Here is a 16982-nt window from a genome sequence, read left to right as displayed (position 1 = left end):
CCGTAAACTTCCAGATGTTCAAGCTGGTTTCAGAAAAGGCAGAGGAACCAGAGATCAAATTGCCAACATCCGCTGGATCATGGAAAAAGCAAGAGAATTCCAGAAAACATCTATTTCTGCTTTACTGAGTATGCCAAAGCCTTAGACTGTGTGGATCACAATAAACTGTGGACAATTTTGAAAGAGATGGGAATACCAGACCACCTGACCTGCCTCTTGAGAAACCTGTATGCAGGCCAGGAAGCAACAGTTAGAACTGGACATGGAACAACAGACTGGTTCCAAATAGGAAAAGGAGTACGTCAAGGCTGTATATTGTCACCCTGCTTATTTAACTTCTGTGCAGAGTACATCATGAGAAACGCTGGGCTGGAAGGAGCACAAGCAGGAATCAAGATTGCCGGGAGAAATATCAATAACCTCAGATATGCAGATGACGCCACCCTTATGGCAGAAAGTGAAGAAGAACTAAAGAGCCTCTTGATGAAAGTGAAAGAGGAGAGTGAAAAAGTTGGCTTAAAGCTCAACATTCAGAAAACAAAGATCATGGCATCCGGTCCCATCACTTCATGGCAAATAGATGGGGAAACAGTGGAAACAGTGGCTGACTTTATTTTGTGGGGTTCCAAAATCCCTGCAGATGGTGACTGCAGCCATGAAATTAAAAGACACTGACTCCTTGGAAGGAAAGTTATGACCAACCTAGACAGCATAATAAAAAGCAGAGACATTACTTTGCCAACAAAGGTCTGTCTAGTCAAGGCTATGGTTTTTCCAGTGGTCATGTATGGATGTGAGAGTTGGGACTGTGAAGAAAGCTAAGCACCAAAGAACTGATGCTTTTGAACTGTGGGGTTGGAAAAGACTCTTGAGAGTCCCTTGGACTGCAAGGAGATCCAACCAGTCCATCCTAAAGGAGATCAGTCCTGGGTGTTCATTGGAAGGACTGATGCTGAAGCTGAAACTCCAATACTTTGGCCACCTCATGTGAAGAGTTGACTCATTGGAAAAGACCCTGATGCTGGGAGGGATTAGGGGCAGGAGGAGAAGGGGACAACAGAGGATGAGATGGTTGGATGGCATCACCGGCTCAGTGGACATGGGTTTGAGTAGACTCCAGGGGTTGGTGATGGACAGGGAGGCCTGGCGTGCTGTGGTTCATGGGGTCGCAAAGAGTCGGACACGACTGAGCAACTGAACTGAACTGATACAGCTATGGGAATCAAGACAGTGTGGTCTTGACAAAAGAAGAGACAAGTAGATCAATGGAACAGAATAGAGAGCCCAGAAAGAGATGCATATAAATATAGCCAAGCTTGAATTAAAAAATCAAACATAGTATAATGGGGAAAAGATAGTCTTTTTAACAAATGGTGCTGTAACATCTGGATATCACATGAAGAAAAAAAAAGAATCTAGACACAGACCTTACACGCTTCACAAAAATTAATTCACAATGGATCACAGATCTAAATGTAAAGTGCAAAACTATAAAACTCCCAGAAGATAATAGGAGAGAAATGCTTAATGATCGTGCTTTTGGCAATGACTTTTTAGATACAACACAAACACAATTCATGAAAGAACTGACAAGCTGGACTTGCTTAAAATGAAAAACATCTGTTCTCCAAAAGACACCGTTAGGAGAATGAGCAGACAAGCCAGACTGGGAGGAAAAAAACCTGCAAAACAGGCATCACACGAAGGACTCTTATCCAAAATATGCAAAGAACACTTAAATCTCAACAACGAGAACATGAACAGCTTGACTGAAAAATGCACAAAAGATCGAAACAGACACCTCACCAAAGAAGAGGCAGGGATGGCAGATTGAACAGATGCTCCCCATCAGCTGTCATCAGGAAAATGCAAACTGAAACAAGGGGATTCCCTGGTAGGTCCGGGGTTGGGAATCCTCACTTTCACTGCTGGGTATACGGGTTCAGTCCCTGGTCAGGGAACTAATATCCCACAGGTCACATGGCACAGCCAAAAAGTAAAATAAAAACAAAATAAAACAACAATGAGCTCTCACTACACACCTGCCAGAATGGCCAACATCTGGAATAGCGACACCACCAAGCGCTGGCGAGGATGTGGAGTGAAAGAAATTCTCATTACTGCTGGGGGAGGTGGGGTGCGTGCAGAATGGTGCAGCCACTTGGGAAGACAGTTTGGTAGTTTCTTAAGAAACTAAACATACAGGAAACAGCAATCATGCTTCTGGGTATTTACCCAAAGGAGCTGAAACCTGTATCTACACTAAAACCAGCACATGGATGTTTCTAGAAACTTTACTGATAACTGGGGGCTTCCTGGATGGCTCATCGGGTAAAGAACCCACCTGCCATGCAGGAGACACAAGAGAGGCGGGTTCTATCCCTGGGTGGGGAAGATCCCCTGGAGGAGGAAATGGCAACCCACTCCAGTATTCTTGCCTGGAGAATCCCATGAACAGAGGAGCCTGGCGGGCTACAGTCCATGGGGTCACAAGGAGTCGGACACGACTTAGTGACTAAATAACAAGAACAACTCATAACTGACAAAACCTGGAAGGAACCAAGAAGCCCTTCAGTGGATGAATGAATAAATAAACTGCAGTCCATCCTACAGTGGAACATCATTCAGCTAAAAACAAGCTATTAAGTCAAGAAAGACACGGAGGAATCTTGAATGCATAATGACTAAGAAGCCAATGTGAAAAGGCTGCAGACTGTATGATTCCGACTATATGACTCTCTGGAAAAGGCACAACTATGAAGACAGTGAAAAGACGGATGGTTTCCAGGAACTGGTGGGGCTGGGGGTGAACGGGTGGAGCAGAGAGGATTTGTAGGGCGATGAAGATGTTGTCCAGCACGCAGCGTTTGGACTCTGGTGATTATGACAGCTCAATGCAGGCTCAAATGAGGGTGCTGACAGCGGGGGCAGCAGACGGTGCACGGGAACTCTGGGTGCCCCCCTATCAAGTTTGCTGTGAACCTAAAGCTGCTCTGAAAAACATGGTCAAAACATCAGGCAGAGGATAACAAGAAAAGTAGGCAAATATTGCAACACCACATCAGATAAAACAGAATTCTAGATGAAAGCCACTAAGTGGGACAAAGGGGACGGTTATTTTGACAGCCCACCGAGATGTGATAAGCCCCATCCCGACCTGCGCACACAGCAGAAAGGGGAGAGAGTCCTCATTCACAGTGCAGCTCCTGGGGGCTCTCTCCCCGCCCACTGCCCCATGAGATGGAACGCGACCACCGAGGTAAGACAACCTGATCACGTGTCTAAACAAAGGCCATCCTGTCCCTTCCCCACACACGGCAGTGATCACCGAGTCAAGAAGGCTGTGGGGGTAGGGGTCCTCACCCAGCAGCACAGAGAAAACACATGGAGGACGAACGTCTCAGGGACACACCGGGCTGGGAATCCTCCTGAGAGGATGGAGACCCGCATCCCCGCCGACACGTTCATCACACTCGAATCTGCACCTGCGCCACAGCCTTGGTGGTGCACAGTCCGTGGCTGTGGTGACATGCAGCCCGTGGCCCTGGGGCTCAGGGAGGTGGTCAGGAGGGAGCCCTGTGCCGGGGCCCGTGCCATAGGGGAGCCTACTGGCCTTGAGGAACATTTCTAGTGATCTGGCAGAGAAAATGCCGACGGCATCCAAGCAACCCTTGAAGAAGGCTCTGCATTCCACATGGGGTGTCACCCAGCACCCAAAGCCAGGCCATACGGGGGCTCTCAGGCCGCATGCGAGTCATTAACACAGACGTGAACATGTGAGAAACGAAGAAATGGGGAGGATGAGGGGCTCTCCATCCCGCCCTCCAGTGACACGGGGAGGACGTCCCAGACTGTGCAGGAAGAGGGAATTTCAGACACAGAACGTGGTCCCATGTCCACAAAGTAGGAGTCTCACGTACGCGTGGGCACACACACACGTGCACAAACGCGCTAATGGAGCCAAGTAACCAGCTCCAAGATGTCGGTCCTGCAGCATCTGGAGCCCGAGGCTCTGCAGGTGTGACAGCTGTTCCAGCCCTCAGGATGAGGGCCCCACCCAACCCCACTACGCCCTGAGCAGAAAGCTCTCCCAGCCAGGAGGGAGCCAGAGCAGCCTGAGAAGGGCTGGCCGACTCCACAGGCTTGACGATGGAGGGAGGGCGGTGAGCCAAGAAATGCAGGCGCCTCCAGAAGCTGAAGAGGCAGAGACCGAGCCTTCCCTGAGCCCCGGGAGGAACGCAGCCCCCACACCTTGTTTTTGGCCCCAAGAGATTGATTTCAGATTCCTGACTCCAAAGGTTACAATCTATGTTCACTGGAGCCCCCGAGTCTGTGGTCATCTGTCCCCGCGGGCCTAGGACACACACACCATATCTGTGCAAATCCACAGACATTCCATCCGCAGGGCGCTGAGTCCAGCCCTCTCCTGTGAGGCCTGGACCTTGATGAGTGTGCGCACGACCAGCCTGAGATGAAAATCTAACGCAGAGGAGAAGCAGCCCAGGATGAGACAAGCACGGTGGCCCCAGAGGCTGAGAGGCAGGTGTGGGCGGCCTGGGGCCAGCGTGTGTGGTTTGCAGGAGAAAAAGCCGCTCTGAACTCTGGCCACTCTGCACGCTCCTTCCTTCAGGCTGAGCCCGCTCATCTGCAAAACCTGCCTCTTCCAGGCGGGGCCCCCGCCCTATCCCTCTGACCCCAGCTTGGTCCTCACTCACTCATAGGGGGACAGCCCCCTCGCTGGCCCACCTGGCAGGGACCCAGAAGGATCTGAGATGGACGTATCCCGCTCTCCCTATGTGGGGCCTCACTCACCTTATTCTGAGGGTCTCCTCAGAATAAATAGTAATATTAGTATTATAATAAATAATAATGGTGTGCTGCCTTCACAGAGAGGGGAGGGGACCGGGACACTCCCAGCCTGACTCCGATGGGCCAGGCTACTCGGAGGGGAGAGGGCACAGCTCAGGGCCCAGCCTGACCGTGGACACAGACGGAGCTGATGGGGCCTTGACGGCAGCAGCCACTCCCCTCCCCTACCGGCCATATGGCCCGGGGCCCGGCACAGGGGGCCCATCTCTGCTGGGAGGTGGGGGAAGGACAGACAGGGGTGCTGGTGCCATGGAGGCAGGGCTGGAGCCCTGCAGGGAGTCTGCCGGGGCCTGGGCAGGCAGCACCTAGCACCTTGGCTTGGCCACCCCCCAGAGATACCCTGCGCACACCCCAGCCCACCCTGCGGCCCCAACACGCCAGCAGCCTGAGGGACTCAGTCAGAGACAGTCTCATCCCAGGGCCCCTTCCCCAGCGCACAGGGGCAGAGGGACCGTCCAGCCCAGTGCAGGGGACTGGAGTGGGTGGGTGGTTGCCACCGAGAGGCCAGAGGAGGGGAGAATGCTCCAGCTCTGGGCCCGTGGGTCCCTGGGGTGACGGACATCCGAGTGCAACAGAGCATCTCCCAGGCTTCCGCTCAGAACACAGCCTCCCTCACAGGCAGGGGCCCTGCCAATGTAAGCACATGTCCAGTGGGAAGTCCCTTCAGGCCACTCCTCAGGCAAGCTACGGTCAAGGAAATTCCACACCCCACGCAGCCTGGCCAGGGCCTTGCCCACATGAGGCCCACCCCCAACCCACCCCCAGTCCTAGGCCCGCTACAGCTGATCCCTGACCCAAAGGGGACCTGGGTCCTGCCCAAGGCCCAGAAGAAGGATGTGTGTGTGTTCAGGGCCCTGGAGAGCACGCCGGGCCCCACCCTCACCCCCCATACTATGGGACAGGAAGAGGAGGTGGGCTTTTGGGTGGGACTGGGGTCCTCCTGGAAGGACAGCTCCCTGCAGGGCTGCCCCAGCCCCCTGGGCTTGGCAGGGACAGGGCAGAGAGGGCCCAGGCCAGCCCAGCATGAGGATGATGACTGTGGGGGAGGGGGACATGTGGCTCACTGTGGACGACACCCCCGCAGGGTGAGGTCAACGCCCTCTGTGCTGACATACCTGGGCACAGCCCTGCTCTGCCCTCGGCCCTGCTCACAGGGGCCGCCGCAGGCCCTGGGCTCTGCACACACCTCAGATGCCCTCCTGGAGCAGAGCCTGCCCAGGCTGCTCCTAGGATGCCCTTCTGGCCACCCTGCTCACACCCAGGGTTCAGCCACCATCACCCCTCGACCAGTGTCCCATCCATCTGTATACAGAAGCCACGGCCACTTCTCCCTCTCCCTTGGTTTTCTCCTTCCTTGGGGTGGACTCCGCCTGTCGTGGGCACTTGTTCCTGCCCTGCCCTGGCGTGGGCTCCTCCTCGCTGCATCCCAGAGCTGGCCAGCGAATCACCCACACACATTCCCCAGGAGCCCAGCAGGTGACACTCCCTCTCAGGGTCCAGGGCAGCCATCTCTCCTCGCACTGGGCCAGCTCCAAAGCCCAATGACTCTGCAGACCAGTGAGCAGGTCGAGGCTGTTCCCCACACCACCACAGGGTTGGGGGGGCAGGACACACACAGCAGGTCAAGGACAGGTCAGGCCAGCAGTGCAAATGGGCAGTGGGCTCTGCTCGAGGGCCCAGCCCCACCATGGACGCAGAGGGAGCTGGGGGGCCTAGCAGCTGTGGTGGCCCGTCCACCCCATACTGGCCACATGGTGCTGGGGGTGCAGTCCCGGGGCGGACATGGCCCCCAGGAGGGAGTGACCCTCCCACTGCCCAGGAATGGAGAGGCTCTGGAGCTCACAGGCCGGCTGGCGGGGCCCCTGTGAGCTCCTCAGACTCACTGACCGCTGGGTGGTCAAGACTTCCGGATTTTCAGAGCAGCAAGCCCCCCACCCCTGCGGGCCCCTCGATCATGCAGGCTGGGACACAGAAAGGACCTGAGACGCTGCAGCCCAGTGACTGGGAGCAGAATTCAGTGGTCTATCTCTGTCTATGCCTCCGTTTCCCCTCTGACACGCACATGACATGTGATCCTGGGGCCAGAGGAGACCTGCTGTCACATACAGACCTCTGGTCTCAGCCTGCCTCTAGGCCTCCCCAGACCTCTGCCTCCTCCTGGAAAGGAGGCCCCGTCTGGCCTCCCGAGGGCATGACATCAGGGCCAGCGGGGCCCCCGAGCCAGGCTCACGCAGCCCTGGCCGAGCTCTCCTGGCTGGACCGATGGGAAAGCAGGTGGCAGGCGAGCCGTTACCTGCCGGTGGCCCTATGAACACGCAGTGCCCGTCCTCGCGGGCCGGGAGCGAGGCGCAGGGGAGTGGCAGCCCGCGCCCGTCCAGGTGGCTCCAGCATGCGTCCTCCAGGGCCTCGCAGAACTGGCGACAGGGTGGCAGGCCGGGCGGCAGGCCGGGCCCGCAGCGGGGTGCCAGCAGCAGGCAGAAGAACCAGGCCAGGAAGCGGTGGCAGTGGGTCCGGAGCAGTGCCCCCCAGGCTGGGACCGCGGCCTGCACCTCCTCCCGACTTGTGTGGTGGAGGTGGTTGGGCCACCAGGAGCGTCTGATGCCCAGGTGGCCGCAGAGAGCCAGGGAGGGCAGCAGGGGCAGGCAGCGGCCAGCGGTGGTGGGGACAGGCTGCTCGGTGGCAGCCAGCTCAGCAGCCCCGAGCAGTGTGGACTTGTTAGCAAGACCAGGCCCCGCAGAATTAGCCACGTGGGGAGCCCAAGCACCACTGTCCACAGTTAGAGCTGAGACTGCGACATGAGACAGTTTGGCAGGGGGGTCAGAGGAGAGAGCCCAGAGGGCAGTGTGCTTGCCCAGGGAACCCGTCACCAGGGGAGGCAGAGGCGGCATGGGCCTGCGGTCGTCAGCATGCTGCTGGCCGGGACGGGCTGCTGCAAGCAAGAGTCCTTCACCGTCCAGCTGCAGGGGCCGCCCGAGAGGCAGCTGGCTTCCCCGGGGAGGCGCCGGGGCCGGCACGGAGGAAAGAGAAGATCTACCTGGGGTCGGCGATACCAAGGACTCCCTGAACCAGGGTCTGCCGGGGGAGGGTGGCGGCTGGGTGGGCATTGGCAGGGTGCCGGCCTCAGTCCTCTGGGTGTCTGGAGAGCTCAGGGCCGTGGTGCTCAGCTGGAGGGTGGTCCCACTGTCCTGGGGGGTGATGGAGGGTCCAGGGGTGGAGAGGTCGTCCATGGTGTCCGTGGGGGGCGGCGTCTCTGCCCCGGCAGAGCTCTCGGCAGGGGTGGTGTCCTTAGCGTTGTCCCACAGCTGGACAAAGCTCCGGATGCCCTGAGCCACGTTCAGGATCTTGGCTCCGACGCCGGCGATGTTTTCCTCCTTTGGGTCCAGGCTCACGGTGGAGGCCGTGGGGCCAGTGGGGGTCTGGCCCTGCCCCACCTCCGGCCTCCCCAGAGGGGCTGTGGGGCTGGCAGAGACTTTCCACCAGTCGGTGGGAGCATCCCGGGGGGCCACGTGCGTGGTGGTATCCTCCGTGGGCCACACAGGTGAGCTGTCCGGGGGCTTGGAGGCTGGCGCAGCTATGGGCCAGGCACTGTTCCCAGACCATATCCAGGAGAACAGGTCAGCCTGGGCGGCCGAGAGGCAGCAGGCAAGCAGCAGGAGGCCGTGGTGGCCGCGGCCGCTGCTGGGGTCGGGAGCCATGGGGCTGTGTGCTCCGCAGAGCAGCAGGCCGCCTCTGCTGTCAGGAGGTGGGGCCAGCCCGCTCCCGCCTCCCGCTCCCCGCCCTCCATCCCCGGCCAGCAGCCAGCTCCCCATTCATCCATCTGAGCGGCTCCTCCTTCCACCTTTCTACTTCAAGAGGGAAAACAGGCAAATCTCCACGCAAGGCAACAGGCACCCCCCAAGAACGCCTCACACTTCCTAGAAGCAGTGGAAGACCTCCCCCGCCAGAGGCCAAAGGGCACTGGCAGAGCGGCCAGAGGAGTTCCCAGCTCCCTCCGCTGGAACCCAGAGGAGCCCTGGGCCCTTCCAGACTGCCATTCGAGTCTCTGCTCGGGTATGTGGGAACTGGGCGGGCTCCAGGCCAGCACCTTAGTCCCCTGAGGGTAGAGGGGGCTCCTGCATGCTCTGAGGCTCAGGAAAGACCCTCCTCCTCATCCTACATCCTGCAGAGCCCAGAGCTGAGAAAGCACAGGGCATAGGCCCTCAAGGGCATCTGCCCTAGGTAGGGCTAGGAATCTCAGGAAGCAGGGGCGCAGCCCCCAGTCCCCCGTGCCCACCACCCTCTGCACTTGGAGCCACTTTGACTGGGAAAAGCCTGGAAGCCTGGCCTTGGGCCACAGCTCTGGAGCAAAGCTGGAGCTTGGAAACCACAGGGCTCGCTCTGAGTCCTTCCTCCTGCTGCAGCTGCTGAAATGGTCAGCATCCAGCCCCTGGGGCCTGCTCAGAGTCACCTGCTCCCTAACCCATCTGGCTCTGTCCCCCCATGGACACTTGGCTTCCCTCACTCCATCCTGCCAGAGATCACAGCCTCTTCTTCCCTTTCACTCTTAAAACCTGCTCAGTCACACCAGCCCTGTGTCTCCATGGGCTGGAACCAAGGTCTCTGGAGACCCTGCCGGTGTTTGAGTTCTCATGAGTATTTCCCTCAGACCTGGGAGTTTCTGATCAACTCTTGAGAATTGCCCCAAAGGAACACCACGGCAGTTGGGGCAGTTGGGAATCTACATGAAAGCAAAGGGAGATTATGGACTTGATGAGACCAAAGTCTCCAGACAAACGGAGATCCTCCCCACTGCTCCCGCTGCTCAGAGCTCAGCCTGAGAGCAGGGAGGAGGGCTGGGTGATCATGCCCTGCCTGCAGGCCCTGGGCACCAGCCTCCTCTAGACATCGCTCAGTGCCCCTTCCAGGGGTGTCCCACACTGGAGACACCGGCCTGCAGCTGGACTCCTCCCACCCGGTCCCGACTCCTTCCTTCATGAAACCTCAAACCTGCCTGCTCAGTTGTGTCCAACTCGTTGTGACTCTATGGAGCCCGCCAGGCTCCTCTATCCACGGGATTCTCCAGGCAAGAATACTGGAGTGAGTTGCCATTTCCTTCTCCAGGGGATCTTCCCAACCCAGGCAGATTCTTTACCACTGATCCACCAGGAAAGCCCTCAGATGATACAATTCCTCATCCAGGACACTAAGGAATGTGGCCCCAAGAACTTACGTCCTCCCAGAGCCCACTTTGGGGTATGGGGAGAAGGCCCTGGTGCCAGAGCAGCCGTGCCTGGGACTCATGGCTGGTGTGGGTGTCTGACTCGGAGGATGCTGCCCCCTCCCCGCCCAGCACCTGCCCTCGGTGATGCCCCTTCAATCCCCCCCAGGAGGGGCCTCAGGCAGCAGCAGGAGGACGGGTGGGGGGGTTTTCCCCCAATAAGAGGGCCCCAGGGCAGGACCAGCTCCAAGCTCTGTCCCATCCTGACCACCTGATGGGCGGTCTATAAAGCAATGTCCACAGTCAGCAGGCCGGGGCCCAGCTCCTGCCTTTACCGTGGGCCTGCACACAGCATGGCCAGCAGCGCTCACGGTAAGGAATCCTCGGCCAGCTGACCAGGGGCCAGAGCCTGGGAGACAGGAGCCCAGGTGAATCCAGGCGGTCTACACACATGCCTGCACATGCCCAACACTCACTTCAGCAAACACAGGTGCTCCCTCCTGCAGGCTCACATCATCACACGCAATCTCACGCCTCCCCACACACACACCACGCTCCACGCTAGACCCCATGTGTGCCCTGCATGCCTGGCACACCAGCTGCCCCTCTACCCAAGTTCCCCGAGATCCCTGTCCACTCCAGGCTGTGGCTGGGCCCAGTTCAGGACAAGGATGCTGTCGATAAATGCTGTCCAGGGGGCTGGGCAGCCTGGGGTCAAAAGCATGGTTCAGGACGGCAGAACACCGGTCTCCTCTGGAAAAGGGCAGGGGAGCACCATGTGAGCCGACATCTGGGTCCCCCCACCCATCCCAGAATTCTCAGAAACGCCCAGAGAACGTTCTTGCTGTTTACTGCCACTAATGGGATTTTATGCCTGAAAGTCTCCGGAAAATCTCAGGACAGAAATTCCAGAAGCCCTTCCCCTTCTCCGGGCACGTTCTGGAGGGAGACCCTGGGCCCAGTTGAGGGAGAGCCTCCGTGCCGTCAGCGTGGGGCTGCCCTGTTCACCCTGGTCCCCGGCCTCAGCTACTCCCTGGGGCCCCGCAGCAGCCCCAGCCCCACACGCACTCGTTCACCTCACCCTGCTTGGGAGAGCCAGGAGCACGGAACCGTGCTGCTGTGGCCCCCCTGCACTGAGCACCCACACCATCCCTGGGAGACACCCCCACCCTCCCCCCCGACCCCACTCTTCCTGCCCACCTTCTGGATGCCAAGGTCACCTCCCAGCACTCTGAGAACATCACACGTCCACCTCCTCTGAGAACACCAGCATGGCCCTGCCCCAGGCCTCGGCTCCCATTGGGAAGCAACCTGCCGAGGTGCTGGGCTGAGACACCCCTCCCCCCCATCACACACCTGTACACACGTTCATGTGCACAGACTCACACGCACATGCACACACCCCCACACACACATGCCCATGGGCACAGCAGCATTCAGAAAGCCTGCGGTGTAGACCAGGCTCCCTGCTGGCTGTGGCTGCCACAGGCCTGCCTGGGCCAGCCCGTCGGGACACACAGGGTCTGAGCCTCAGGGCCCTGCGGAGGGTCCTGTGGGCGCTGGTTCCTCCAGAGTCCGTGCTCAACATGGAGGCTGGATAGTCTTCCCTGAGCTGCCCATGGGGATGGAGGAGGGGAAACAGGTTTTGAGGGAAACCCCTGGAAATGGCTGAAACACAGATACCTCTGGGTCAGGACCCATGTTTCCGGGCCCCCAGGTTAGGAGTGACCGGGATCCGGGAATTCCTGGTGAGCTAGGAATTCACTGGGTCCAGGACCAGAAGCCAACAGCATGGTTCCTGCTGGGTCTCCTTCTGCAAGCTCTCACACACCCCTCAAGGCCTCGTGCCCCATGCTTACTGCCCTGCAGCTCCAGACAGGGCTGCCCTGCCTCTGTGATGACGCCTCCTCCTCGATGGTGTGGTAGCTTCTGTACTTTATTAACCTGGTGTCCTCCTGTATTCAGAGTCCATGCTGCCACTACTTAAGTCAAGTTCTCCTGCATGGGTTGGTTCCCCACCACCACCCGCCCCGCCTGCAGAACTATCTCTGGTGACCTCTGACCTTTGAAAGACATGGAGTTTCTGTCTGAAGTTTCTTGGACACTATCAAATACAATGGTATTTTAATTTATAGAAGAGAATTCTCGACCCAGTGGAGATAGGAAGGTGGTGTTGGGAATAAAAAGGTGGCTTTCTCTCTCACAGGTTCTGGAATATCTTGGGAATCTTGCAGGTGTCAGGTGACCTCTAGCAAAGCTTCAAGTGGATTCCCTTTTCTTCTCATGCCAGGAACACCCCACCCCCACCAGGACACCCCACAGCCCTGGCTGAAAGGCCCTCCTTGCTCCTCCACCCATGCACAAACCAAGCAAACACCTCTACCCTGTTGATGCCCCAAAGGGCTCACCAAGTGCATGGGAGCCTGTGTGTCTATAGGTGTGTGTCTGCGTGTCTCTGATGGGTGTCTCAGTACATCTCTGTATATGCAGTGCACGTCTGTGGACCCACACGTGTGCACATGTCTCGGGTCCGGGTGCACTGTGTCCACTCCCCTATGCAAACGGCTGTCTCGGGTTTCCAATGCCAGGGAGGCCCCTGGCCAACAGGGAAGTCCCACCAGGTCGGGGTTTGCTAGCCGCCCCTGGGGTCTGCACAACCCACGGACGGGCATTAGGACTTGCATGTGACAGTGGCTGAGCTCAGCCTTCTACTTGCAGCTTCTCTTCGGAATGATGCCCAAATGACACCCAAATCCAAAGCCATCTGAGTTGCTCCCTCACGCCTGGGGCCTCTCTGATGGCACCTGGGCACCGTCCTTATGGGACAGGTCTCTCTGGTTCAGGATCACTCTCCCTCCAAGCACCAGGGGGGCTGAGGGGCCGGCCACCTGCTAGAAGAGGACCCAGCACCCAGAACTTCCGAAAGGTTCTGCCTCACGCCCCTGCCTCACGCCCCTGCCTCGCCCATCGCCCCGCCCCGCCTCCTATATCACCACGCCCACTGCCCTGCCTCTCATCCCGCCCCGCCTCCTGCCCTGCTCCGCCTCGCCCTGCGGTTCACCAGGGTTTGTTCTGTCTTCTTGGCGCGACTGGTTCGGATTCCTGAATAATGTGATCTTTCATTTTCATTTTTAAAAAAAGCAGAAACATCCACATGTGAGCAGAACTAATCTGAGGAACAAAGAGATGAGTGGGGCCACAAGCTCAGAGGAGGGCCTTGTCTGCCTGGCTCTTGGGGGCACTGCCCCTGGGGCCTCAGACGTCCTGGGCCCAGGCAGGGTCTCCCCTGAGGCCCTCCGAGTGGTCTGCCTGGGGCTGCCCACACCTGCCCAAAGGCCCCCAAGCCAGCACATCCTGCAGGGACCCCCTCCTCAGGTCATTTGGGGTTCTCTCTCTTGCCCCTGAGGACCAGACACTAGAGACTGTTCAATATGCGTGGGCCTGCGGGAGCTGGGCAGCCCTGGCAGGTGTCCCCAGGCCCCTGCCTGATGACTGGCCAGCCCTGGCAGGTGTCCCCAGGCCCCTGCCTGATGACTGGCCAGCCCTGGCAGGTGTCCCCAGGCCTCCGAGGAGAGGGCTTGAGAAACAACTGTTCCAGCACCCACTGCTGGGGCACAGGCCCCAGGGCAGCAGCGCGTCCCGTAAAGACCTGTGCGCTGTTGACACGCTGTCTCCAGCCTCTCCAAAATGGAGCACAACCCCTCCTCTCTGTGTCCAACTAGTTTGTAGTGTCCGGAGTGTCCAGATGTCCTGCCCCAGCCCTGTGTTTCACGGCGACCCTGTCGACCCACAGGGATAAAGCCCTGTTGCTGGGTGGGCTGGCAGCAGGCTCTATGTGGACCACTGGCGGGGCCCCTGCCCCAGCCTTTCCTCATGGCCACTGTCCACCCTCAGGTTTCCAGGAATATTGAGTGGTCAGGCATAGGGAGGCCAGGCAGCTGGGACTACGGGTCAAGGCCCGTGGGTACCGCCCCTCCCTGTGGGTGTCGGTCACCTGAGGACCCACCTGGCCGCACGGCCAGTGAGAGCCGAGCACACAGACCCAAGGACCAAGGTGGCAGGCACGTTGCAACACTCTCTAATTTTTAACTGCCAGGCTGTCCTGCCCCTTCTGTCCTCAGGCGTCATTTAACCTACTTCCTCCCCCAAGGGCTGTGACCCCAAGGCCGGGCCAAGCAGGGGTGGGCGAGGGGCCACCTAGTGGGAAGGAGAGCCCCAGCCTCAATCCCAGACTCCTCTGTGGGTGACATTGAGCCTTGGGAACCCTCCAACCTCTAGATCCACACCAAGCATCGCCCTGCACTCAGATGAGTGGGCCTCTCCCGCAAACCCACCACTGGCCTGCGGGTGACAAGAAACACTGGGGCCCCTCCGGCCCCCACAGAACCAGTTCTTGGAGAGGTGAGCATGGCAGGTGGAGACCCCCTGCTGGAGGGGTCATCAAGGGAGGTGAGAGGTGGTCACAGAGCAGAGATTCTCAAGACATGGACACATCTCAGGGAACAGGCACCTTCCCGAAGGGACCACCCAACAACCACCAAACACCAATGCCCTCCCAGCTCCCGGCTCCTGGCTTCTGGTGGAAGGCCAAGTGGAGGACACGTGCACGCCTGTCCAGGGCACACCCCAAAGCTGGAATCTAAACATGAGGAAGCAGCTGGACAACTCAGACAGGGTGTTTCACAGGACAGTGGCCAGACTGTCCAGAAACATCTGCGTCAGGAAAGCGAGGTGGGAGGCACCATCCAGGGTGAGAGACTGAGGAGCCACGGCCACCAAGGGCCACGTGGCACCTCGATGTGCCCAGGCCACCGAGCAGAGACAAGGGCCAGCTTCACTGGGACCTGGAGGGCCCTGTGAGTATGGCCTGTTCATCAGAGAGCAGGTGGACAGGTGTGATGTCCCCGCTGCAGGAGACACACTCGGGAAGGCCAGGTAACAGGTTGGGACGTGGTACTCACAGCAATGAGAGGAGCGTGTGCATCTGCACAGGGATGTGAGTGTGGACACACACGTGGACGTGTACATGAGGCGTGTGTGGCCCTGAGACAGACATGGACAGGCCTGGGGAAGAAGGGGAACCATGGTGAAGGGCGCACGTGAGCAGACTCCGCACAGTCCTTCCGACTTTTCTGCAGGTTTGCAACCTTCCCGCAAGAGAAGTTCACAGGGAGAGCAGAGCTCACCTCCTGTGTCCACATGGAGCACTCTCTCCACCGCCTGTCTCTGGAAATGCAGTTGGCTCGCAGAGGGGGGTCAGATCTGCTTTCCAGGCACATCCCACCCCTGCGGCCACATGTGGGAGTTACCCTGCCGACCCTTCAACCCCCTTAGCAGGTTGCCCACCAGGTGGGAGCAGTTCCTAGCTTCCCTGAGCACCCAGCAGGCAACACCACCATCAATTGCCCTTAATTGAAAAGGAGATCCAACCAGTCCATTCTGAAGGAGATCAGTCCTGGGATTTCTTTGGAAGGAATGATGCTAAAGCTGAAACTCCAGGACTTTGGCCACCTCATGCAAAGAGTTGACTCATTGGAAAAGATTCTGATGCTGGGAGGGATTGGGGGCAGGAGGAGAAGGGGACGACAGAGGATGAGATGGCTGGATGGCATCACTGACTCGATGGACGCGAGTCTGAGTGAACTCTGGGAGTTGGTAATGGACAGGGAGGCCTGGCGTGCTGCAATTCATGGGGTCGCAAAGAGTTGGACACGACTGAGCGACTGAACAGAACTGAACTGATGTTCAGTTTCCAGGTAACCCTAGTGGTAAAAGAATCTACCTGCAGTGCAGGAGACACGGGTTCAATCCCTGGGTTGGAAGATGCCCCGGAGGAGGAAACGGCAGCCCACTCCAGTATTCTTACCCTTAGAATCCCATGGACAGAGGAGCCTGGCAGCTTCAGTCCATGGGGTCACACAGAGTTGGAGGACAGGACTTAGCACATCAGCTCAGCACCACAAGACAAAAGATCTAAGCATGCTTCCTCAGTCAGGCTGTAGACTCTGGGAATCGTCCAAACTCCACCCACCAAAGCAGAGCAGACATGTTTACAAGCTCTAAAACTCCTTTAAGAACGAGAGGTGCTTCTATACTTTGTTCTTCTTTTACAAGATTGCTATGCTGGGTGCCTTGAAATCCCACATGGATATGAGGGTCAGTTGGCCAGTTCCTACAAGGATACCAGCGGGATGGGGTGGGGGCTGCACTGGCTGGAGGTGGTATCAGGTGGTGATGCCATGCCAATAATGAGAAGTCTTCCAGTTGGAGAACATGTGGTGTTTTCCCTTCATTTCTCTCTATGTTGGTTTTTAGTTTTCAGAGTACACGTTTTACACTTACTTCTTAAATTTATTCCTACATATTTTACTCTTTTTGATGCTTCTGTAAATAGCATTTTTTTTCTAAATTTCATTTCTGGATTGTTCATTGCAAGTTATCGAGAAATACAATTGGTTTTTACACTGATTTTGTATCCCTGCAAACTTGCTGAATTTATTTCTTGTGATAATTTTTAGCAGGTGTTTTAGGACTCTACATAAATAAGATCACAGCATCTGTGAACAGAGTACAACGTTGAATAGAAGTGGTGAGAGGGGTTGTCCTTGCCTTGGCCCGATCTTTTGGGAAGCGCCCAGCCCCTCAGCAGTAAGTACAGTGTTAGGGACGGGTCTTCAGAAATGCCTTTTATTGACTTGAGGAAGTGCCTGCTTCCTAGTCTGGGGAATGTGCTTATCATGCAAGGGTGTTGGACTTCCTCTCATGTCTTTTCTGTATCTGTTGAGATGACTGTGTGATTTTTATTTCGTTGATTTTATATATTGCATTAATTCCCAGACATTAAACCAAAGGTGCATTCCTGGGATAAAGCCCACGGGTCATGACGTCATTCTTTCTCTGTGACTGGACTTAGTCT

At 57.5% G+C, this 16982-nt stretch overlaps 1 protein-coding gene across 8 annotated transcripts in view; it reads right to left on the bottom strand.

The window, feature by feature from the left end:
• The window catches only part of COL18A1 (collagen type XVIII alpha 1 chain), a 94485-nt gene that overhangs the window by 43702 nt on the left and 33801 nt on the right, over window positions 1-16982 (bottom strand). For 2 of the 8 annotated variants that reach the window (XM_024975014.2, XM_024975043.2), the window contains exon 1: window positions 7163-8572. The exons of 3 other annotated variants lie outside the window; for them this stretch is intronic. In XM_024975014.2, coding sequence (XP_024830782.1) covers window positions 7163-8564 — 1402 coding nt within the window. In that variant the 5' untranslated portion in view covers window positions 8565-8572. Of the gene's footprint in view, window positions 1-7162; window positions 8614-16982 lie in introns of those variants that run through there. 3 more of the 8 variants (NM_001429091.1, NM_001083388.3, XM_024975114.2) reach the window with 3 other exon arrangements.

This window comes from Bos taurus, chromosome 1 (genome assembly GCF_002263795.3).
Source record: "Bos taurus isolate L1 Dominette 01449 registration number 42190680 breed Hereford chromosome 1, ARS-UCD2.0, whole genome shotgun sequence".
NCBI lineage: Eukaryota > Metazoa > Chordata > Mammalia > Artiodactyla > Bovidae > Bos > Bos taurus.
Note: the sequence above shows the minus strand (reverse complement) of the source record. Positions and strands in the feature narration are given on the sequence as shown.